The following is a 25,775-nucleotide window of genomic DNA, read 5'->3' as shown; positions in this document are numbered from 1 at the left end:
GTGTGTGTGTACTGTATGTGTGTTACACAGGGGTTTAGCTACTCCCTAGGAAGCTTGTTTTTTCCTGTCAACTAGCTTTGCACCTTAAATCCAAGTCAAGCAGATACACCAAGACCCCTCTGTCACTGAGATAGAGCCTATCTGATCACACACACACACACACACACACACACACACACACACACACACACACACACACACACACACACACACACACACACACACACACACACACCACACACACACACACACACACAGACACCTCTACCATGTTGTTGATGGTGTATACTTTAAGCTGTCAGGTTCTTCTTGAATTAGAACTAGAGATGATTCAAGTGTCTTAAACGATATGTTAAACCTGTTTCCTTTGGGGAGTGCACTTCTAACAAAAGGAACAATGATGCAGGGCTTACCCTCTTTTTTCCAAATTTATATTTAGACATCTTGCCAGCCGGTCTGTAGACAGCAGGGCTTAAGCGATACCTGAGATAATTTAATTACATTAAACATATTAATGAGATCTCATTTGTTCGAAGATTACATTGCTGCATGGGATCTAAATATTAGACCATTAAATGAAGACTGTTACATTTTAGTTATTTTATTTTATAGCGTTTTAAGTCATTTTAAGTTAAATGAAAATATTCATATATGAATATTCAATTCATATTCATATGGCTTCAAACCACTCGCCACAACACAGCAGGTCATAGCGCCTCAGTCCTCTATGACCACTTCACCTCATAACGTTTTCAACAACCCCATTACAGCAATAGAAGACCAAAGAAAACAAAACAAAAAGTCAGTTTGTAATGGAAAGCTATAACGTTTGCTAGAGTTGTGGACGGTGTGTGTGCAATGTCGGGTCAGTTGCCACTGCATGGGCCTGTTGACCCAGTGTCAATGTTTGTGTTTAATCTCGTATCTGTATAATGTATGTTTACTTTGAGGCTACATAAAAAACACTGTATGACAAGAAACTGTATTGTGACGATTGTTATCAAATACCGTACCTGGAGCGACAGAGCTTTTGCCTTTGCTGCCCCAACCCTGCGGAATGTACATCCCCAAAACTCAGAGATGCTCCCACCCTCCAAACCTTCAAAACCGCCCTCAAATCAAACCTCTTCAATATTGCTTTCCCCAGCTAACTCATTCCACTGTTTTTATAATTTTATTCCTGAACCGCACCATTGCAACTCCTTGCAACTGCCATTGGGGGTAATGGTTTCATGCAACTACTCGCAACTCCTTGAGTTGCAAGGAGTTGCATTGGTGTGGTTGACCTTAAAACTGTTTTGTCCCAAGGAGGCTGGTGTGGTTTGGGTTTTAGTGTTTTCCCCCTAATAATAGTTTTTATTTGTTGTTTCCTCTTGACCCCGCATGTAAAGCGTCTGTGAGATATTATTATTATCATTATCATTAAAAAAGTCATATCAGGCTTGGGCCGTGGCTCAGTCAGCGGTCCAAGCAACTTGGCCGGTATAGTCCGAGTCCGGCAGTGTGCCGCGGGTTCAACTCCCGATCCCGACGGCCTTTACTGCATGTCACTCCCCCATCTCTCTCCCCATTTCCTGTCATCCTACTGTCTGTCCCTTTATAAAAAATATAAAATAAAGGCGAAAGCCGGAAATAAAAATAAACATATAAAAAAAAAAAAAAAATGAATATCACACTCACTCTGTCCGTACTGACTGTACTGGTAGCCGGCGGCCATGGAAGGGTCCACGCTGTAGCCGGACGTGCTGTATGTGGGCGGGCAGTAAGACTGGGAGGAGGGAAGGCTGTCCACCGTCTTGATGGAGGACTCTCCCGAGCGCTGGCTGCAGCTGGCCGAGATGCCACTGGACGGAGAGTCCAGACCGCCGTGGAGCGGCGAGATGGAGAAGTCATGCTGGGGCTGTGAGGGAACGCCGTTGGGGTTGCTCAGCATGCTCATCACCTGGAAGACGGAGAAACAAACGAGAAAGGTTGACTTAACCTGCATGGCCGGACTGAGCTACGGGTCCACGGCGGATGGACCGCTATAGGAACCAAATGTACCCTTAATGAACTTGACTTGTTTCTCTGGCAGCAAACACAACATCACTGCCTGCTGACCTGGATGTGACGTCATGCACGTCAGACACTGAACCCATAAAAGCCAAAGATAGTGTGTGAACACCATCAACTGATCCAAAATGTAACAGTGGTTTATAAATTACAAATGCGAATAATTCAGTTTAGTTTGAAAACAGGTGGTTTAACATGGTTCAAGAAGCAGGAGGATTTGAACACACAACCTTCAGATCATATAGAGTTTAGACGAAAGGCTCTATTTTCGTCCACGCTAAACCTCTTATCCCTAAACGTATTAGCCTTTTTTACTATTTTGAAAAACATTTTTGAATAGTATAACTAGCCGATCTATATCGGCACGTTGTGAGCTTGCAGATTGGCTATTTTGGTATTCAAATATGTTTTTCAAAATGGTATATAGCATCTATCTTTAAAAAGTATATACTGTAGCACCACAACCATCAAAAGGACCACTGAAGAACAATTGAAGCACCAACGATTTGTTTTGTGTATGGAATATCGAAGCTCGCATGAAGTAAAAGTAAGCCTTGCCAAGCCAGGTGGCCCATATAGGGCAGAAGACTATCTCCTGTTTCTGTAGCGTGCACGTGGCTCCATGTACAAGTACACCCCCTGAACATGTCGCTAGTACGTATGTCGCATGGACTTCGGGTCTCATTTTTACAGCCTTTGCTATGACCCGACCAGGGAATCGAACCCCGACCTCCCAATCTCAGGGCGAACACTAACCACTGAGCTGAAGCTGCTATTGGATGCCTTTATTCATGGAGCACCATCTCAGAAAAATAAAGCTTGTTCCAGAAAAGAAATCACTTTATGATTGTGCAGTATTCGCGTTCTGTGTGAATGGACTCATGACACAAATAGGATATATTCATCCCGGCTGTGTTAACTTGGCATCGCCTTAAAAAGAATCGGACAAAACGGATTCAAACAACAGGAGAAAACACTCCCAAGTGGAGAAAGATAGAAAGGGGGGGCTGGGGGTTGTTTGGGGATCCCTTGGCACCAGCAGACAGACACCTTGTGCCCCCGGGCCCCCACTTTCATAACAAGCACTCTGGAACTGGTGTTTAATCTGCAAAACCCCGCCTCCCTCCCCCCACCCCCGCCCGCCCGCCCGCCCGCCCGCCAGGCCCCTGCCAGTCCGACCCCCAGCCCGGCTTCATGAATGATTCAGCTGTTTAACAGATCATGAAGAGCTCCCATTAGATGCCTCCAGAGATTAGAGCCACTGCTACGTCCTATTTGCTGTCAGAGTGGCTGCGAGAGGGCCTCACCAGTCGGAAAGCTCGCTCCGCTAAAACACACAATTGCTCCCAAGCCAAATTCCACAGTGTCATACGGCAAACATAGATACCCGTATACAAATATCTACAAGCTCATACCGGTAGTTCGGCTATTTTCGAGTGATGCACCTATACGCACGCACGCACGCGCACACACACACACACACACACACACACACACACACACACACACACACACACACACACACACACACACACACACACACACACACACACACACACACACACACACACACACACACACACACACACACACACACACACACACACACACACACACACACACACACACACACACACACACACACACACACACACACACACACACACACACACACACACACACACACACACACACACACACACACACAAACCCTAGCAGCCCAAACAAGCGGCCACTTCATGGAGTGGGAGCCTGGCTGCAACATGCGGTTTGTGTTGTGTGTCTCCTCATGGCCTTCGGCTCCCTCCCGCTCCTCTGCCACTATAAACCAATTAGCTGAGAAAGGAACTGCTTTGCACAATCAAGGCCATATGCACTGCAGCCCCCATACCGTCGCTTCTTCTGCCGCCAAGTTGCCGGTGGCACTGTGTGCTGCACACAGGTATCCGCCGCTAAACTGGCAGCCACTTCCATGAAGGAAAACACACAAACATTCACACACCCTTGGCATGTGGAAAATTCACAAACACGCACATGTGCGCACACACGCACATGCACACGCACACGCACACACAAACACCATACACTACATACATAGTACACACACACACACACACACACACACACACACACACACACACAAATATACTAACTATAACTAGGAACTATAACTTTTTAAAAGATGTCACACTTTTCATCTCATGATGACCCCTCCGGAAAAAAATGACTGCAAAGCATCTTTGTACCCTTCTAAATCTAAAACGTATTCATTGCAAATGACAGATTTTCAGCTACAAGACATTGTTTTAGTTGGAAATCTATATTAGGCATATTTGCAGTGGGTTATGCAGTCGCTATGTTATAGCGGAAAGGAAGAAAGGACAATGATCCAGCCTGTTGAAGAAAGAGACACAAGCAGGGAGTCGTGCTCATGTCCTGAACTACAGCCATAGGCCAGACAGACCATTTAAAAGGTGCTTCATTAGTGACCTCGGCAGCACTGATAACCCACCAGCATTTTTCCTTTCATCCGTTCACTGAATTAAATGCCGGCAGTTATCAGCGCGGTTCCAAATCCAGCACTGCCAATTAGCATTCACACTGCGTTTTCACAGCACACTTCCTCAACAAAGGCCATCCACTATTTACATGCTATTTTTTTCCTTTAAGAAAGTTCATCAAGGAGGCAATACTTTTTTCCTTTTTTCCCCCTCATTTTCCTCTGAGATGAAGAGAAACTCTTCACTGAAGTAGGCCTATACCTGTAATCCGCTTTCTTCACCCCACTGCCGATTTCCCTTTAATTTGGGTTAATTTCCCTTCTTTCACCCCAGAAAGGGCATTAGCTGGTGTTTGTGAAGCATTTAAGACGGCCTTGAGTCCCTGCCACTCCCCAGGAGGGGGATTCACAATCACAGGGAAGGAAAAAAAAGAGTTTCACAGAGAGAGCGAAGAGGAGGCGAGAAAGAGTGAGAGAGAAAGTGTGAGAGGGGGAGAAGCTTGTGCCCATGCATGGACCCCGGGAGGTGTCAAATCCCGACGTGGGCGAGGAGGTGAGGGGGCTTCTGGGAGCCTGACATTTCTATTCAGGGCAGCGGGGAGGTGGCCTGTCACCACGGCGAGGGCCATTGTGCCCTCTGAAAGCGGGAATTATTCAAATCTTCATATTTAGCATAAACTCATTGACATCAATTAAAAGGCGCTTGCATGGCAAGGTTGAATATTTTGGGCTGGCACAGTAAGAGGCAGCGCCGGGGTTCCTGTGTGTGGAACAACAACGGACACACATAGCTCCGTAATGGAGCGGATAAGGCACCGCTCAAAAACAACTAACAGTTCACACATAGGCTCCCTAAATAATTTTAATTATTTACCAACAATGGAGTGTTAATTGGGATTGCTCACTCCAATAATAAAAGCAACAAAAGGCAGTTGGAACTTGAACATAGTTGGAACCCAATGTAGCCCCAGCTGCTACAACACGATGAGAATGCTCACAAAACACGTGGCGACGTATAGTATACATGTGCACTTTGTGTGTATGTGTGTAATGGGTTTCTGTGTATGCAAACGAGGATGCAGGGGGTTGTTCATGTGGTCCAAAAGGCTTCATCATGAGCTATTATCTGCTGTCCTAAGAGTCAAACGAAGATGGCCGAACACTGCTCCAGCATCCCAACGTGATGCTCAGAGAAGAAGAATGGAGGGATTCAGGCGGAGAGAGGTTCCGAAACATTATTAACCACTAGAATTAAAAATAAATCACACCCGTGTGAAGTGAGGGGCGCTGTTATCATCATACATCATGTTCATTGTTAATGGGAATTCAATCTTGTAGGACCGTCCACAAAGATTTGACGTAAATGCTTCATTCATTGTCAATTGTGTAGGACAAAATACCGATTTACTCAGACACATATGATATAAATTCTCCATTCATTGTCAATGGCATTTAATGTTTGTGTTAGGACAAACATCTACTATCCACTATATAGCTGGATATAGGAGGGCCCCCCAAAAAAACACATATTCTGGGATGAAAAAGAAATTGCAGATATACAAGCGTTTCGACGCGTTGTGAGCTTGTAGGACAGCTATATTTGGTGAAGAGATTTGGTGTAGACGGAGAAGGGGAAAAAGCGGTCCAAGTACGGCGGTATAGGGTTTGAGTGGTTAAAACAGAGAGACCTGCAAATTTGCAATGCATGGTGCCACGTCTTCCTCCACTTTAAACTCTTCAGACACAAACCCCACTCCCCCCTCTTCATCCTTTCAATCACCTCTCTCTCTCTCTCTCTCTCTCTCTCCCTCCCTCCCTCCCCTCCACCCTTCAGTCCTCTCAGAAGCTGTGTCTCCAGCATGACGGTGTCACTGGAGGAGTAGCGATAATAGAACACAGGACACAGTTGAAAGAACGTTGCCCTGAGGCGTACTGTCTTCCTCGACACACACACATGCACAAGCACACACACACACGCACAAGCGTGCGCACACACACACACACACACGCACAAGCACACACACGCACAAGCGTGCGCACACACACACACACGCACAAGCGCGCGCACACGCACACGCACACACACACACACACACACACACACACACACACACACACACACACACACACACACACACACACACGAGGACAGATGCCTCTATAAATGATAACATAAAAAGTAATTAATTCTTTCTACTTCTAAGAAGTGGCGAGCCTGCGGCCACGCAGACGAAGAGGTGTGAAGTGTAAATGGATGCAGTGTGCATGCATTCAGATAAATACGTGCCGCCGTTTTTAATACAGACAGAATGACGGCCTTTCATGAACCACTAATTTCCTGAACTGTTCCAATTAAGCTCTGTTTTGTTTGCGGGAGAGACGGGATCAGCCTTCCATTTCGACATCCCGCCACTCCGACATTGATTTCTAATTCTAAAGGAAGTCTCCATGTTGAGGAATATAGCAACTCCACAAGCTCAGAGTCAGGAGGAAGTCTCCATGTTGAGGAATATAGCAACTCCACAAGCTGTCACACTGTGGCACAGCGTGATGATGCCATGACCGCTACACCTGGAGCAAAACGATAGTGGCCACTTCCTGTATGGTGGCGATGCTCCCTGCTGACACCTGGGCTCTTAACATTCAAATGAGGTGCACTATATGCATTATGTAGAAGACCGTGGCATATCTTCCGATATTGGTGACCTATGTGCAACCCAGATTCGGCACTAAATTAATTTCACTCCTATGCCACCAAAATGTGGAACGCCCTACCAACAGTCATTAAGAATCCCTTGACTCCTTCAAAACCGCTCTCAAAGGGCACTTACGGACGGCTGCAATTCGAAACTGGTCCCCGTAAAATAAAAATAAATCCATTTTTGCCTCTATGATTTCCTGTTTGGCTATATAGAAGTTTATATTTGTCCGTCTATAAATGTTTTGATGAATTGAAAACGGTGGGCCCTATTATAAACAAGTGGTAATGCTTTTATTGTGTCGTCCACTCAGTTTTCACAACAGTTTTTGTATTGAGTTGTGCTTGAAATGTACTGTAGTTCTGCAAACTGTTAATACATACTTCAATCAATCAATCAATTTCTCTGTGGCACTACACAACTGCCATCAAATGTAGTAAACATTTGACAAGTTCCTGTGCACTCACAGAAACCACTTTTTGGCATTTGTTCATGCAAAATATGTGGATTTTGAATCCTGTTCAGAAACAAACCTTAAAAAATGATTTGGAGGCAGAATGAAATAAAGTTCAGAGAGTTTAAGGTTTAACCAATTATTTTAGTCGGTATAAAGTCAATTTACATAGAGAATGTGCTACAATGGTTCAAAATATTATTTACATCAATATAATTTAGAATAATCAATTGTTGATTCCAAATGAATCACCGAAGCTGAGCTGAACTCCGGAACTGAACTGAACTGAACTGAACTCCTCTTCACAGTATTGTTCCAGGCTAAATACTGCAGATCACGTCAGATTTGTTGATATCAAGTTCATTGGCTGGAGATGTTTCATGTCCGCAATGTCAGATGACAAAACCAATGTTGGCAGTCTTTCATTAGCCAACGCCTAGATGATGAGGATGGCACTCATCTTCTCTGTCCCGCACATGGATGCCCATTGAAGCCTGGAGAGCGGCAGCGCCTAGGCAGGCGTTGCCAGGCAACCTGTAGATAACTTCTTTCCCTGCACCAAGTTACTAGGCCAAGGTCAAACTAGACTGATAACACAGCAGCTGCATATCAAATTAAAAACAGCGCCTACAGTATTGAAAGTTTGTGGCTGAAGGCAGACCCCATGGAGACTGAATAAGGAGTCACCACCATCTTAAATGGGACAGATGAAAACGTATTTTGAGCATAAACATATGAATGACATGACATTATGATGATAAGGAGAACAACAGGCAGTAGGTTAAGAGTAAAATGATGAATAAGGTGACAATATCCGGCCTGCAGGCTCATAGTTCAGGAGAAGGAGAATATGGGACATTGACCACTGGACATTAGTTTGTAAACACAGATAAGACCCTTTTTATCTATCATTCAGCTAAACAGTTAGAGTGAATGGAGTCACTACTTCAGGTCCATCGATCAGAGAGCGCAGAAGCAAGAGATAAAGATGATTTGATCTATATAAAACAGACATTAGCAGACCCAGTGCAACTGTTTTCTTTGTGGCAGTACTAATGAAACATTGATGGCTCAAGAGAAGAGAACTACATATGTCTTTGATGCATATTTCTCAGCCACTATACTGCTGCATCATGGCCCCCTTCTCCACAAGGATCTATTTTTTGTAAAGCAAGAGGCACTAGTGGAGGACATTCACAGCATAGCTGTTGAGTAAATTTGCATGTGAAGGAATAAGACTTTACTGTATATCCAAGAGACATAAAATGAGGGACAAATTAGAACGGGATTAAATTATATTTCCCTATAAAAAACATTCCATGGCGGGGATGAGTGGAGGAAGGACAAAGGGATACAGCACAAAATAAAAAGCATGCATTGCATACACACGCACACATTTACAAGTGTGCGTGCATGTGCATGCACATACACACACCGTGGAAGTGAGTGGATTAAGACTTCCCGGTTCTCTGTATTTAGAAGCTGTCCTGAAATGTCTCCAGGTAGCAGGCTGGCGATGGTAGATGAGAAGACGGTGGCATCCGGAATGGGTCGGGGGTTATCTCAAGGAAGGCACGCATGACACTATCTCCCACAATCGCTCACCCACCTCACCGGGCCATAAGAGGACCCTCTCACCTTTCACTCACAGTTGCCCAGTAGGACGTAAGATAAAATACTTGAATCAAACGCATTTATACGTAACTTATCTGCGATCCACGGACCAATATCCAACCAATAAGTGACTTTTTCCCCCTCCCATTGTCTTTTATCCTTTATGCTTAAGTCCACAAAAATAGCAGGTCGACATGAGCAGAACGCGTAGCATAGATTGTCTATTTTGGCAGTATAAATCAGGCTATAGGCTTGTGGAGTCAGGCCAGTAAGTGGCCAATTGCACAAAGACAACATTGCTCGCATAGACAAAACTAAGCCCACGTCAGAATCTCTGGTGTCGTGCTCAATCCATCAACACTTCCATTGAAACTGAACCGAGAGTATCTGATGCAATCAGAGGTAATTATGAGATCAGCTAATGCCATTCTTCCAGCAGCAGATGCCACTCTACCAACTCCCTCTTTACTGGCAGAAAGAAAATGAATCCAATGCAATGTTACGAAGAAGGCATGTTTAGATATATAGTTAAAGCAGCAGCAACAAACCAACTTCGCAAACTTACAGTCCTGAAAGACAAATACATTGTGTCATGTGAGGTGTGCTAAATGGAGAGACATGTGATGTAAAATACCTTTGATGTCTTCAAAATGTAGAGCTGCACTAACTATAAACCCATGGGAGACAATTGGTCATATATTAGGACTCACAAATGATGACCTTTTCCACCTCGTGTGTGACTTTAACGTTGCAATCGATATGAAACACTGGAATGCAACACTGTGTGGCACACTCTGGCAGGTAGCAGAACCATAAACGCCTGCTCGGAAACTCTTGGAAACAAGAAACTCGAGAACAGTCAGTTCAATGTCTTGTTTTAAACAGAGCATCGCTTTAATTGTGGCAGGACGCGATAGTCAAATCTAGCCTCGCTCTTATCAGCAGATGCTCAGCTTTAATAGGCATAGCAAACTACAGTACATTCTAAAGCCCTACCCACACCAAAGGGTCAAGATGGTTTTAGTGTTGTCCCTGCATTGTGATATGTCTTGTTGCACGTTGACGCGCGTTGTCCCTGCAGTGTGATATGTCCTGTTGCCTGTTGACGCACGTTGTCCCTAGTGATTCAACGCATGGAATTCAATGGCCCAAACCACACCAAAGGGTCAAGACGGTTTTAGCGTTAACTCCTTGCAACCGTTTGGACCCAAGGAGTTGCATGGTGACCCTTTGGTGTGGTTAGGGATTTAGATGCTCCAAGTTATAAACATAGTTACAGTAAGTTTCAGTCATTCTTAGATACAGAGACCTAAGTATTAGGTGTATTCGCAGTACAGAGGTGAAGTGGATACTGGCAATGATCTTCGACTACTGGCTATGTTATGGCTGTGCGGGGAATTCATTAAGAGATTCAACCGGACTGGACTGGTAGTTTATAAAGGTCTTGATCACTTACATCCTGAGAATTGATTGTCATTACAGAGCGATGAAAAAGAGCAGAATGGAGCTCCCACTACAAAAGAGCTTAGGTGTTGTTTTATTTTACACTAAATTAACGATTCTACTGTGTGGGCTAAGATGACATCACACCAGGTTCTTTCTTGCATTTGTGCATCCCCTGTCTCCATCTTGTCCATCTCTCTGTCTTGATAAACGCAGACCTGCCTTGCCCTCTGCTCGCCACCCTCTGAATCTCATCAAAATCCATCATGTATATATTGATAGAATGTGGGATTTATTTTCCAGTTTCCAGACCGCCTTGCTAATATTCCTTTCCCCCCCTTCTCATCAAAATGAGGATTCGGCTGGGCGAGGGGCCCTCATCTCGGCACACTCATCTCGGCACACTCATCTCGGCACACTAAGTGGCTATTTCCAAAATAAAAGCCAGTGCATCAATTCAATTAGCAGATTTGGTCATGGTGGGTGCAGGGGAAGCGTCCCTGACTCTTATTTTCCCCTTCACTTCATCCTCCTCTGTTTTCCCATCCTGTGTCTCACCTATTTCCATTTGCGTGTCAGAGAGCCTTCTCTCTCTCTCTCTCTCTCTCTCTCTCTCTCTCTCTCTCTCTCTCTCTCTCTCTCTCTCTCTTCCCTTTCTTATTCTCAAAGTCATTACACCAAATTGTCTTCTCTTTGTGAGGAACCTCGCACAGACGCACAGGCTAATGTATACTTCATCGCACAACCATATCAGTTGACAAAAATTACATGTTTTCAATCAAAAAATGATGTCGAGGCAAATTGTTTCATTTTTAGACAGACAGACAGACAGACAGACAGACAGACAGACAGACAGACAGACAGACAGACACTTAGACAGACAGACAGACATGTTGCTTGAACCATTTAGCTTCTGGTTAGAGTATAATTTCCCAACTCTCCATAGTTTCGGAACAGAAGAGAGAGAGAGAGAGAGAGAGAGAGAGAGAGAGAGAGAGACTCTGGGAGAGAGAGAGAGAGAGAGAGAGTAAGAGAGAGGGGAAGGGTGGGGAAGGAAGGGTACTGGGGGGTTGCAGCATGTCTGGATACCTTTAATTGATTCAAATTAGGCGCTTGATTGGTGGTGACAGGAACTGGGCGACAACACGGTTGGCCCAGATGATGCCGATTAGCACGCAGCCAAACAAGCTGTCGTCTTCTCACATGGCGTTAGCCGAGAGAGACAGCAGACATATGGCCGACACGGCTCACTGTGATCAGCGAGCGAGGACATGAGGATGGACATTTGAGTATTGGGATCTGTCTACTTTCCCCCCTCCTTTTCTCCCATACTGTACATGTTTTTCCCTTTTTTACTTTCTTTAACTGTATGATGATTTCCTGTGTATATGTGTCCGCCTTTAAATGTTCTGATGAATTGAAAATGGAGGACCCTGATGTAAACAAGTCTTAGTGCTTTTCATGGTTTCGTTCTCGTAGCATGCATGCAGTTTTTGTATTGACTTGTGCTTTCGTTTGAAATGTATCCATTCTATACACACTGTGAAACATTTTCAATCAATCAATCAATCAATCAATCAATCAATCACTAGAGAGATGCACACAGAGATAGCACGGGAAAATTAAGCCTCATTTGTACTTCGTTGAACAGCAGCTACAAGCTCACAATCCCTCGTGAGCTTGCAGATCCGCTATTTTTGGCATGCGACAATGTCCTATGACAGATTATAAATTACGCAAGGGTTTCAGTGAAATAGCTTTATGGGATGACTGCTTATGTAGATTCTAACTTTTAACATCAGCTCGCTGAGCTGAGCTGTACTGGCAGCTCAATCAGCTGTGTAATGCATAACTGTGACATTATAATTAGTTACTGACTCAAGACCTGCACCATGCAGCCTCTATTTCCAACCAAACATCTCCCTGCGTGGTTGTTGGCGGAACCGACCGTGATGCAGTGATGTGTAGTTTTTTGATTTGCTTTGTTTCGTTTCGAGCTCTCACAACAAACTATTTACAAAACTCCTTTCGCGAGCGCAGAGGGTAGCAGCTGAGGCGAGCGAAGGAGGGAGAGATGAAGGAGTGGAGTGGGAGAGAGAAGGGAGGGGTGGCGCTGTGTGTTTGCTGAACGCAGCGGGGAGCCACTCCGCTGAAGAATGTCAGGTCAAATAGTTCTTGACAGTGCTAATATCTGTCACCTCCGAGCCATAATGACATGTAAATAAACAGAGGAATGACTCTCAGCTGGAGAGAGAGGCACAGGGCCGCTGACAGCATGAGCCAGCTGGGGACCTGACGAGAGAGAGAGAGAGAGAGAGAGAGAGAGAGAGAGAGAGAGAGCGGGAGAGAGAGAGCGGGAGAGAGAGAGAGGGAACATAGAAGAAGCGAGATTTACACAGTAAAATCTGCAGTAAGTCTTGTTCTGTTTTTGTGTTAAAAGTAGCTCTATATTGGCAATCATAGTAATATTAATCATAAAGGGTAATCATAACCCTCTCTCCAGCTCTTTACATTTTCGAGTGGGGATACCATATTCATCCTATCAATGAGAACATACAGGATACCCACAGGAATGCTTTCTATTGGAATATACTGTATTCTTCATATATCTTCAACCTTTTAATAACACATTTTGTTTTAACCAAAACATATTACTTATAGTCACATTTAATTTAACTTTGAGAGTACCTGTATATGGAAACATTTGGTTCCACAATCAGACAGTCAGGATTTTCTGTTTATTATAGACTCAAATTCTGTAATAAGGTTTCTGACAATATCAGTCCAAACCAAAACTCGGAGGGCGTAATGGAACGTCCATTACGCCGTTTCAAGTGTCACAAAACTCAACGGGATAGAAATATCACACGTAGATTTTAGAACCCGCCGAATCGAATTCAACACCTATACCCACCCCATGTGTTTTTCCGCCTTCAAATAAATCACGGTCCCCCCTAGTGTCAGAACAGTATCTGGAACCAAGAGGGAGCACATGGACCCCCTTCTCAACCCCGTGAACCCTGTACGACTGCCACGGGGTTCACGAGGGTGGCCGAGTCCAGACTCCACATGACCTCCTGGACCTCTGAGATTTGCTTTGAACTCTAGGTTCAGCCCAGACGGACACACACATGCACTCTTCACACACACAGCTTTGAATGTGGTGCATTATTAAGGCAAAGTGAAAGGAGAGGGAGCATTTCTGGTCTCTCCAGGGCGGACAGGAGTTACCGACCGACTACGGCAGTTTGTATTTTGGATCTCGCCCTCTCTCGGTCCCTGACACTTTGAACAGTCAGGAGGAGACAAATGAGTCACAGATACTCATATGGGAAGCTTTCACAAAACATTATGCAACTGTTAAAAGTGTTAATTTAAATATGGGAGTGGACAAATTGACCTGAAGTCCCCATATAAGTTTCCATGATCTCCACTGGCTTGCATTGTAATTATTGTTATATATTGTCCCTTCAGTGCACTATAGCAACTTATCAGACCATTTGCGGGTGGAAGCAATCCAAACCAAACCAAAGCTTGCAGTCGGGTGAACCCTAAACCCCTGCATATATATTCATACATGTATATACTGTGCTGTGGTTTGGGATTTAATAATACTCCTATAACATTTGATGGTCAGGGTATCAATTCACATAATTTTTTCCGATATGATGGCCATTGTTCCCTCCCTTGAGAGTAAAGGCAGGAGAAAAAGCTCTTAAATAATAAAGAACTTGAGGAATATAGAAGATAATAACTGATAGATTGAATTTCTTCTCTGAAAATCCCGCAAGCACACATTAATTTCCTTCAAAAGCCCTTATGGAAAAGGCACGTGTTGTATGAGAGTGCACAGTCAAATCCTTAGTGTTAATTTATCTATATGTAACAAATGCAACCATGATGGACTCTTAAGGGTCCATTTGGTTACATTTGTGGTGGTCTAGTGCGCTGGCGCCCTCAGATTGCATGCAGTGGTCCTCTCCTTCAGCCTCCATCCTCACTTAAATCCTCATCTTCCAGGATTTACAGAAAGTCATATTGGCTGCCTCCGTGAGATAAATGTAAATCGCATTCCGTTATATTTGGCTATTTATTGGGGAAACGCAACAACTCCCCCATTGGCTGCTGGAGGGGTGAAGCATCTCTCGCCCCGCACACAAGCGGCCTTGCATTTAAATAGCGTTTTGATTTTTCCGCCCGGGACCCTTTCATCTGGCAGGGCGGAATGGAGAGAGAGAGAGAGAGAGAGAGAGAGAGAGAGAGAGAGAGAGAGAGAGAGAGAGAGAGGGAGAGAGAAAGAGAGAGGCCACAGATGGAGAGAGGGAATTATATGGAAAAGCAGTGGAAGGGGAGGTGAGGAGAACATAGTAGGGAGAGAAAGTAGTCGAGAAATAAAGCCAGGATATGAATCAAATAGTCAATAACATAGTGTATTTATTTCCTGTGGTGGAGTCTGCCATGCCCAACCTGTGGGAGGTGCTCCTCAGGATAGCTTGCACTCTCAACCAATTACCAGAGTGACATGCAGAACCAAAAGTTCCATTACCAGAGTGACATGCAGAACGCCAGTCGCTACAAACAACTAGCATAATGCATTTTGTCAATACAAATTTAAACCAAATCAATCTATCAATCAATCAATCAATCAATATCATCTGAATTCTGGGGTGAATGTACAGTGAAAATATAGGCAATCTGTAGATCGTCTATTTTCAGTGAAGAGAGTTGGTGTAGACTAGAGCGTAATACTTGAGGATCTAGAATAGAGCCACGGGGGACCCCAGGGCTGTATAGGGTTTAAGTGTATAGGGTTTAAGTGGTTAATTTCCACTGCTGCTGAGGTACACAGTAAAGTCCTCAGAGTTAATTTATCCATTTGAAACTCTGAGTGTATACAGTAACCAAATGGACCTGTAAGAGTCTATTTGGTTCCATTTGTACCAATTTGTTCCGGATGTTACATGTGTACAGTGGCAAGAACAAGGCAGGTACAACACATAATGTATAGACTTATGTCTTTAGGCTTTGCTCTACTGAGGACTGAGGACACTCAGCTTTCATTGCTCAAACTGGGAAACTGTAGAACCAATCTTATGGTAGTCCTTCACATTGATTGAGGCGGTGATATTATTCATTTTCAAAGCTTTGGGAATAGGTTTATATTATAGCGGTCATTCTCGCCGATGTTCTAGCAACTACCTTAGATTTAGAAATGTCCTGCAGACAGGCAGAGATCTCTCATCATCCGGCAACGTGGCACTATTTTGAACAAAGAGGTAAAAACATGGATTTAAATCTATTCCATCAGTGGATATTTAAATTCCCCATGCAGGCTCTCGCCTCTCGGAAGCTCTCCCAGAACAGGTCGTGTTTTATTTATTTTTCCTTTATTTATTTTCTTCATTCCTGCCACAAATGTAAACAGTGTCAGTATTACGGGTGCCTTCCAATTAACAAGTATCACCCCCTCCTCTCCTCTCCTCTCCCCACTATAACCTCCGTACCTCCATCCTCTCTCTCTCTCTCTCTCTCTCTCTCTCTAAGTAGTAAGGGGAGGCAAAGTAAATAATATGTGCTCATCCTTTGATTAGTTGACACAGGAGCGTGCCAGCTGACAGCGTGCCCGGACGATTGGTTGGGGGGGGGGCTTTTTAATACCCTTGAGTTTTAAGAGCGCCTGAGGAGAGCACATTATAAGAGCACAACAATCATTGACATTCAGGTGCGTGGTGTCATGTAGAAAGGGGCAGAGGGAGTTTTGGGGCAGAGGGAGGGAGGGAGGGAGGGGCAACCAGGGGAGGTTGGGGTTTGAGGGGGGGGGGGGGGGTAATGGGGGAGTGGGGGGGGGGGGGGGGGGGGGCAATGGATGTGGAGGATGAAGGCGGGATGATCGAAAGAGAACGCGAGAGCAGCCACATCTCTTGTTGTCTCTCTTTCCTCTCTCTCTCTCCTCCTGGGTATTTTTGGCAAACCCCTCACTCTTTAAACGTAATTCATCTCTCATTTGCTAATTTATAAAATACAAAAATACAAAAAATAAGTGTGAAGTGAAGTACAGTAGTGGTGTGTGTTTCCCGTTGAAGGGTGTTTGGAGTGCTCACCCTCCTCTCCCTCTCTCCCCCTTCCCCCCCATCCTCCCTTCCTCAACCCCCACCCCCTTATCTCGGTCCGACAGTTGTCAGGAATCACTAGCGGACGCCTGAGCTAGCGCTCGCTGAGCGGCAGGCAGGCAGGCAGGCAGGCAGGGCCTGGGGATGTGGATCAAAGGGAGAGAGTCGGGGAGCGCCACAGCGAGCTCTGATCCCCCCCCTCCATCTCCTCCCCTCTCCTCCTACACCCCCCCCCCCCCCCCCCCCTCACCACTCACTGAATACCCAGGCTATCCACTCGTTGTCTCTTTCTCCCCTCTCTCCGTCTCATGCTCCTGGCCTCACTGTATACAATCCTCAGTGCATATACAGTATATATACTAGGGAAACGTTGACAAATTTGATGTTTTCTGTTTAAAATCCTATTCTTCTGATCAGATCAATAAACCCGTCCTGTGGCCCAAAAGAATAATGGCGTCAAACATACACATCCAGGGCGCCCACTGTGCATAGTGGTCCAGGCCAATGCCACATATAGGCTCTGACCTGGCAGCGTGTCGTGTGTTCGAGTCCCGTTCATGACGACCTTTGCTGCATGTCTCTCCCCTTCTCTCTCTCTCCCTCCTTCCTGTCAATCTCCACTTGGAACTATCAATAAAAAAAACATATACATTCTGCATGCCCCATGATATGAAACGACGCATCGAGGCGCCTTACATCATCGCTTTGCAACATTTCGCAAATTGGTTATTGATTTGGTAAGAATAATGGGATTGATGTTGATGTTAAATTAGTTTTCCTTTAATTTAAGTCTATACATCCCTCCCTCCCCATTGGGTAAGAGAGCTCTATCCATTAAGAAACTCTGAAGATCTTGTGTTGATGTTTCTTTAATAAAATGTACAACATTGCAAAAGCCTGAGAGTGACTTTTACTACTTCTTGTTGATGGTCTTTTGGGTGTCCTCCCGTTTTATTTCTCTCTTTTCAGCAGCAGGTTCTCATGTCCTTCTGACAGATATAGAGATTAGCGGCCCGACATCACCCTCCTGCCTTAACTATTCCTTATGCAGACGATACACCAAAGGACGTTTCTCGCCCCGGTTAAAAAATGGCCAAATAGATTTACGGAGATGTCATCTATAGAAAATCTGCTCCTTTCTTTATATCTGTAAATAAACATTGGTATCTGTTTTTTTGTAAAGCAATTGATGGGACTTTACTGTTGTATATTAAAGCTCTGATGGATTGGAATCCTGTAACATATAGGACACGCTCCAGTCACTGGCTTACACTAAAGGTTCCAAATGTAAACACAGAACTGGGGGAAACAGCCTTTTGTTTTAGTCCCCCAACCACGTGGAATGATAGCTTAAATTAAAGATCTGCTCTCCCATTACATACGGTCAATTTAAACCGCCAAGTGTCTGCAACTGTTTTCAAACATGCATGTATTAGATCACACAATGAGGAAAATGTTGCTGTTCTGTTTTGTTGAATGAATGAATTTGTGTAAGTGTGTTTTTGCATAGAGAAATGTAGCTTAATTTGATGAGGCAGGGTTGTAAGAGCGTTGGAACCAAATGTGGTTCCATTTGTGCACTCTCAAGAGTTAAATTAACACTTGCTGTGTTAATGCCTGGTCAGTGGGCATGCCAGGGACAACCACTCGACAGGGCATGTATAGCCTGTCCTCTGCCTCAGCGTCGGTGTGTTCTGTGTTCATATTGTCACATGTCCCTTCCACTCAATAAGACACAGAATTGGCTGCACACTCACTCGCTCCCCACATGAAAGTCGGGGGGTGGGGGTGGGTCTAATTCTTTTCGCATTATTTTTTTATGGGAGGAGGCAACAAAATGGCTGGTGTGAATTAGATTCCAAATGCAATATGCCAGTTTCAAATTGAATTATTGCCTGTCACGCATGCGGCACACACGTCTTTCCTATTTTGAAGTGCGGGATCTGCAGGAAAATTCCTCCGACATTGTTATCTCATGTAAATGCTTGCGGGAACATGATGAAAGGGTCAACGGCAGTGAACCTCACAATGTTGACGCTATTTCTAAAAAAATATATATATAATAATAGGCAGCGAATACAATATCCACTAAAAACATGCAGCATTCACTCCCAAAATGTATCTTTCATATACAGTACATTCCAGCTTATGAATGAATATTGGTTTCTATCAAATGGATTTGCTGAGGCAGTGTTCCTCGTATTTGATGGGATTTCTTATTCTGTGATGAAGTATATGTTTCTTCTTCTCTGTCAAAACACATAGAAATGAATGGATGCTGGAAGCAGCTCTCTCTTACAGTATAAGCTAGGCTATATATACTGTACCATGCAGTGTGCCTTCCAGCTGGATGGCTGCCTACATGTACTTAAACACCAGACTGTATAAAGTATTGTCTGAAAGCTCATAAAACAAGTAAGTAATTTTTTTTATTTTTAGTACACCTGCAGCTCGGAAGGTTTTGAGGATTTACAAGTAGTAAAACACAAGACAAAATAATCGGTTGGCTGTATATGTTGCACAATACTGTACTGATTTAAACACGTCAGTAGGTTCTGCTTGGAATTCTACTTGTATAGCATTTGGTATTTAGAATAATATATCATTACATAATGTGCTTTCATTTCATTGCATAGCTTCACGTTGTGCCAGTCAACTGGTGTTTTAATTGAATGGAAGTTTGCAGTATTAGTTGTGTTTCTTTTACCTACAGATAATCGATGTTTAACTTGACATGAATATATACTGACTGAGGAATCAGAACCACCACCATGTGGTGATTGAACAAAACGAGTAAACGACATAAGGATATGCATGGGACCCATTATCAAAACTCAATCTTGGTTGGTTTCCACATAATCAAGTGTAAATCCTATTAACACAAAGGCACATTCCACCGAAGATTTGAATCAAAACACTAATGAGGCCTGTAAAATGTACATATATAAGTAATCACGCTGGATGTTATAAATATGCCTCCCTGCATTGTGAGTTTTCTGCCAATGTAATTACTGCGACACACAAACCAATAACCCTAACGCGAGTTACAGTGACTCATTATGGGTGATTTATACTTTGTACCAAAAATAGCTGATCTACAAGCCCACAACTTGTTGCAGCGTGACGCATTGTGAGTTTGTCGATCTGCTGATTATTGCTGTTTCTTTGGGGTGGAGGTTTGCTTATGACTGTCTTCTATTGTGGACATAATGAAAGACATTAAAAAAAAGGAAAAAAAGTTAAAAGAAATTGTCATTCCTCACTTTAATTTAAATGTCTCGTTGCACATGAAAGTGAATGCATACACATGTGCACGAACACACGCAGCCACGCACGTGCACACGCACACACAGTTTCATATTGGATATGTAATCCAAAGTGATTGGAAACCCAATTATATATATATATATATATATATATATATATATATATATATATATATATATATATATATATATATATATATATATATATATAGCTATCAGCTATATAAGTGCATATAGAACAGTGTGTGCATTTTGTCTGCCACAATGGAGAGTATAAGGTTGTGTCAGTGTGGCTACTAGGCTAGTCCTTTTTGGGGGAAAGACCAGGAAATGATTGTGGTAGTTAAGACTTAAGAGGTAAAGGAGATACAGTAGGCTTGGAGAGGTGAAGTGATGGAGAGGTGGAGACGCTGGAACACTTTGGTAAAGGTTTGTAGTATGTAGATATCTTGCCATGTTGTAACTCCAACGGTGGGCAAGAAATTAAAAATAACTAGAAATATCACCTTTTTAATCATTCAATCAGCTGGTCAGATATTCATCATATTTTTCTTATATTTTATCAATTCTAATTAAATTCTTATTATTGTTTAATCAAATGTTTCCATAATTGAAACGCAAATGGAGAAATGTTGAATCATAATTCTAGCTTTACTATGCCCATTTCCCACCACGAGTTCAGTCAACGGAATGGGGTATGGCTGCACAGTATGTGAATATTACTATTCACTATTCTATTCTTGGCAATCACAGGGAAATTGAATTAAATAAATCACTTTGTATGCCGAACACTTAATACACTAACTCATACGTATGCAAAATCTAAGTAAGGATAATAGAACACTCTTTTTTTCTTCCTTCCTTCCTTGCGTGGCGGGGCCGGGGACAGCAAGTGTGGTAATCCCCGATGTTAAACTGCGCCCGCGTGCTGTTATTTTATCATAAAGGAAGCCGGCCCGTGTTTCCTGATACACAGAAAAATCATTAGTGTTGATTTAACTCCACAGAGAGTGCAAATGGAACCATAAGGGTCCATTTGTACGCTCTATTGAGTTAGATTAACAGTGGGAATTTACTGTGTATTTATGCAGGTCGGTGAGTGCGGAGCATTAAGCCTCACCACCACGATTAACAATCAAACACATGAGCACAGGATGGAAAATGCGTCTGTTATCCCCCCACCCAACTCTCCAGTACAAGCGCAAATCTCCTTTTTGTCACAAAATCCTTAATTCTGTCTTCCTCTTTGCAAAAAAAAATAAAAAAAGGAAAAAGAAAGAAAGAAAACGAAGGTACTAAAAGCAGTTCCATGCACCATCATCTATGGGAAGATATTTCAGGCGTGAGAGGGGAGGGGAAGCCAAGACAAACTCCCAATAAAATAATGTGAATGACGGGGGTAATTGCAGACAAATGTGGCATTGAATTTAATTTTCCCAACTCTTTTTAAACACCATTTCAATCTTATTTTCTGCCTGTTAAGGAGATCTTGTTGCAGGGGGTGGGCCGGACTGCCCAGTCTTGGTGGGTAATTGCGTATAATTTCCTTCGCGCCCAGTGATTTGCATCAACATCAGCCATTCCCCTATTATGTGAAGAAGAAGACCCCTCCCCGACCAGTCTCATTTGGAATGGTTATTGTTCAAAAGATAAATGTATGAATCCCCCGCATATATATATATATATATATATATCTCTATCTCTCTCTCTCTCTCTCTCTCTCTCAGTTTTTGTCGACACACAAACACATTGACACATAGCCTATGCGCACAAAAACAGCCCACAATCCCCAGCAACGTCTCGTGAATTAATTCTTTCTTTAGTATCTGACACTGAACCTGATTTAAACTTCCACCAACATTGTCAGGTTTCGCTTATAGATGCTCAAAAGAACCAAAATGAGGACCTTTTATTGTAGCTTAGCTTGCCCATATTACTACTGAAATATTATTATTTAATACATTATGCAAAGTTAACCTGGTCAGTCCAAGAGCAGATGGCCAGTCCAGAGTTATTATTTTTGTCTACAACTTTTTTCTTATTATTTTCATTCTTAGCTATAGCCCACAGCGGTGCTTCTATAACCAACTATATTGATCTCACAGGATCAAAAAGGTCTATTTATCCTAGATAAATAATGCTTTGAGCGTTGGCAATCCAAAGCAAACTGCACTGCTGATGTCCATTTACCAGAGCAGGACATATCAGCTTAACTCTCACACACAACTTACTAAATGCATATTTACTGTATTATATCATGAGTTTTGTCTAACATATTTACTGTAGGGCAGTGAAGTAGTTATGGCATTAGAATATGTCCAACAACCAAAGAGTTTGGATGATTTGATCAATTCCAAGAGCTCAAGGCTTGGAGAGTTCATCAAAGATAATAGCATTGTTTGCTAAATATGCTAGAGTCTAGTATATTAGTATAATAGTCTAGTAACTATAGATTATTAGACTAAATATACTGTACAATGTGATATGACCCGGAATTCAACGTTGTTCAGCTTGTTCCCCCAAAGTTCAAGTGGGCCAATTCCAGACTAAACCGCAGTGAAACAAAGACTCCCGATAAGTAAAGGCACCGTGAAGGCTATCGGCTGTAATTCATTACACCAGACTTGCATTGACAGCAACATCTGTTAAAAAATGTCTTGGAGAAACCGTCTGAATTCCGTGATCAGACTCATTAGCGGGGCGCGATTATTCCTTTTCTTCTCACTGATGTCTCCCTGCATTAGAGTCTCTCCTGTGGAGCGGAGAGGATTTGTCCTCCAACCAACATCTTTGTAGTTAAAAGTTTAAACCGCAATCCATTTGGAACCATGGCACACCGAACAATCGAGTTAATTACAGAGACTCAGGGATGTAAGGGAGGAAAATTAATTGTAAAATGTTATCGTTCCAATTCCCCCGTTAGCAACGGGATATCGGCGCAGTGCTGCTTACTGACTCTTTTACACAAAGTCACTGGAGAGCTGCTGCCTGATGAGGCAATAGCAGACACCGTGCCATCCCACAAACAGGGATTCAACACACTTCTGTCTGATTGGACAGGATCAGAAAATGATGACACTCATCCATCAAGACAAAATGCATAACCACCCTAGCGTGCGGCCACTTAAATGCATAGACACAAATGTTCAACATACACACACCAGCTACGAAACACATAGACACAAATGTGCAACATACACACAATTAGCCTGGCTAATAAGCCAGACTCAAATCACACTGTCACATTTCCGCCGGCAGGCAGAAACGGCTGATTTGGTCTGGCTTATTAGCCAGGCTAACACATACACTTGCTCACTCAATTATACATATATTTTATACATAGATATATTGTACATATAAAGGAGGATATGCATATTATAATATACGCACACACAAGCATGAGCGCAAACACACTTTCAGCCACAAACACTATAGCACTAAGGCATTGGTGAACTTTCAAACACACACACAAAATCACACGTGCAATTCATATGAACCAAAGCCAGCCCTCCAAACCATCAGTCTCAAGAATGTACCAAAAAACAGTGTAGGAACACTCTACCATTAAATCAACAACATGCACGCACTCACTCACGCACGCACGCACGCACTCACGCGGACACGGACACACATGGACACGGACACACACGGACACGGATACACACGGACATGGACACACGGACACCGACCTGTGGGGAGAGGCCGTTGCTGACGGGGTTGCCGTGGTTGCCGGGCACCCCCGAGCCCATGAAGGTGTCGGAGTAGCTGGAGAAGCCGTGGCGGTTGGAGGAGAGGCCGTAGGCGGAGCCAGCGTCGGCGCCGGACAGACCGCCCTGGTGCATGGAGGACGGAGGCAGGGGCTGGGGCCGGTGGACCGTACCACTGATGTCTGGACCGGACCACAGGACAGGACAGGACATATATGAAATGTGACCTTAGTATACCATAATCACAGTAGAGCCATAGAGTATAGACAGAGTTGTGACATTGAGGGGGAAGAAAACAGCCTGGTCACGTGGTTCATGTACTCGCGCGAGCCCGTTACATAGACTCCAATGCATTCTGTAAGCTTCCGGTGTCCCTATTCGCCTATTCGGTCTATGTAGAAGACCATTGGACTGGCCCCATGAAGTGAATGGAGTTGTCGTAACTCTGTCTTACTCTATGGCTCTGAATCACAGTAATCCTTTTAATCATATTGAAGGGCTTTTGGTTGTTAATATAAGTCTTCTACATCAGTAAGCCATGTTGAAAAGCGCTGGTCTAGACTCCCATATGACAGACATGTCTTGTCTTCAGTCGTCCTTTACCTTGTGTGGTTGTGGGGTAGCCAGACTGTCTCCTGTACCTTGTGATAGTGTGGTTGTGGGGTAGCCAGACTGTCTCCTGTACCTTGTGATAGTGTGGTTGTGGGGTATAGCCAGACTGTCTCCTGTACCTTGTGATAGTGAGGTTGTGGGGTCTAGCCAGACTGTCTCCTGTACCTTGTGATAGTGTGGTTGTGGGGTAGCCAGACTGTCTCCTGTACCTTGTGATAGTGTGGTTGTGGGGTAGCCAGACTGTCTCCTGTACCTTGTGATAGTGTGGTTGTGGGGTAGCCAGACTGTCTCCTGTACCTTGTGATAGTGTGGTTGTGGGGTATAGCCAGACTGTCTCCTGTACCTTGTGATAGTGTGGTTGTGGGGTAGCCAGACTGTCTCCTGTACCTTGTGATAGTGTGGTTGTGGGGTATAGCCAGACTGTCTCCTGTACCTTGTGATAGTGTGGTTGTGGGGTATAGCCAGACTGTCTCCTGTACCTTGTGATAGTGTGGTTGTGGGGTAGCCAGACTGTCTCCTGTACCTTGTGATAGTGTGGTTGTGGGGTATAGCCAGACTGTCTCCTGTACCTTGTGATAGTGAGGTTGTGGGGTATAGCCAGACTGTCTCCTGTACCTTGTGATAGTGAGGTTGTGGGGTAGCCAGACTGTCTCCTGTACCTTGTGATAGTGTGGTTGTGGGGTATAGCCAGACTGTCTCCTGTACCTTGTGATAGTGAGGTTGTGGGGTATAGCCAGACTGTCTCCTGTACCTTGTGATAGTGAGGTTGTGGGGTATAGCCAGACTGTCTCCTGTACCTTGTGATAGTGTGGTTGTGGGGTAGCCAGACTGTCTCCTGTACCTTGTGATAGTGTGGTTGTGGGGTAGCCAGACTGTCTCCTGTACCTTGTGATAGTGTGGTTGTGGGGTATAGCCAGACTGTCTCCTGTACCTTGTGATAGTGTGGTTGTGGGGTATAGCCAGACTGTCTCCTGTACCTTGTGATAGTGTGGTTGTGGGGTATAGCCAGACTGTCTCCTGTACCTTGTGATAGTGAGGTTGTGGGGTATAGCCAGACTGTCTCCTGTACCTTGTGATAGTGTGGTTGTGGGGTATAGCCAGACTGTCTCCTGTACCTTGTGATAGTGTGGTTGTGGGGTAGCCAGACTGTCTCCTGTACCTTGTGATAGTGTGGTTGTGGGGTAGCCAGACTGTCTCCTGTACCTTGTGATAGTGTGGTTGTGGGGTATAGCCAGACTGTCTCCTGTACCTTGTGATAGTGTGGTTGTGGGGTATAGCCAGACTGTCTCCTGTACCTTGTGATAGTGTGGTTGTGGGG

General features: G+C 44.0%; 1 protein-coding gene across 1 annotated transcript in view; it reads right to left on the bottom strand.

Moving 5' to 3' along the window:
* LOC310862344 (paired box protein Pax-7-like) overlaps positions 1-25,775 on the bottom strand; it is a 73,868-nt gene that overhangs the window by 8,045 nt on the left and 40,048 nt on the right. The window contains 2 exon segments of the mRNA XM_083770202.1: positions 1,681-1,942; positions 23,828-24,027. Coding sequence (XP_083626328.1) covers positions 1,681-1,942; positions 23,828-24,027 — 462 coding nt within the window.

Source organism: Protomyctophum parallelum (assembly GCF_964188405.1).
Source record: "Protomyctophum parallelum genome assembly, chromosome: 7".
Classification (NCBI taxonomy): domain Eukaryota; kingdom Metazoa; phylum Chordata; class Actinopteri; order Myctophiformes; family Myctophidae; genus Protomyctophum; species Protomyctophum parallelum.
This window is presented reverse-complemented; position numbering and strand designations above follow the sequence as displayed.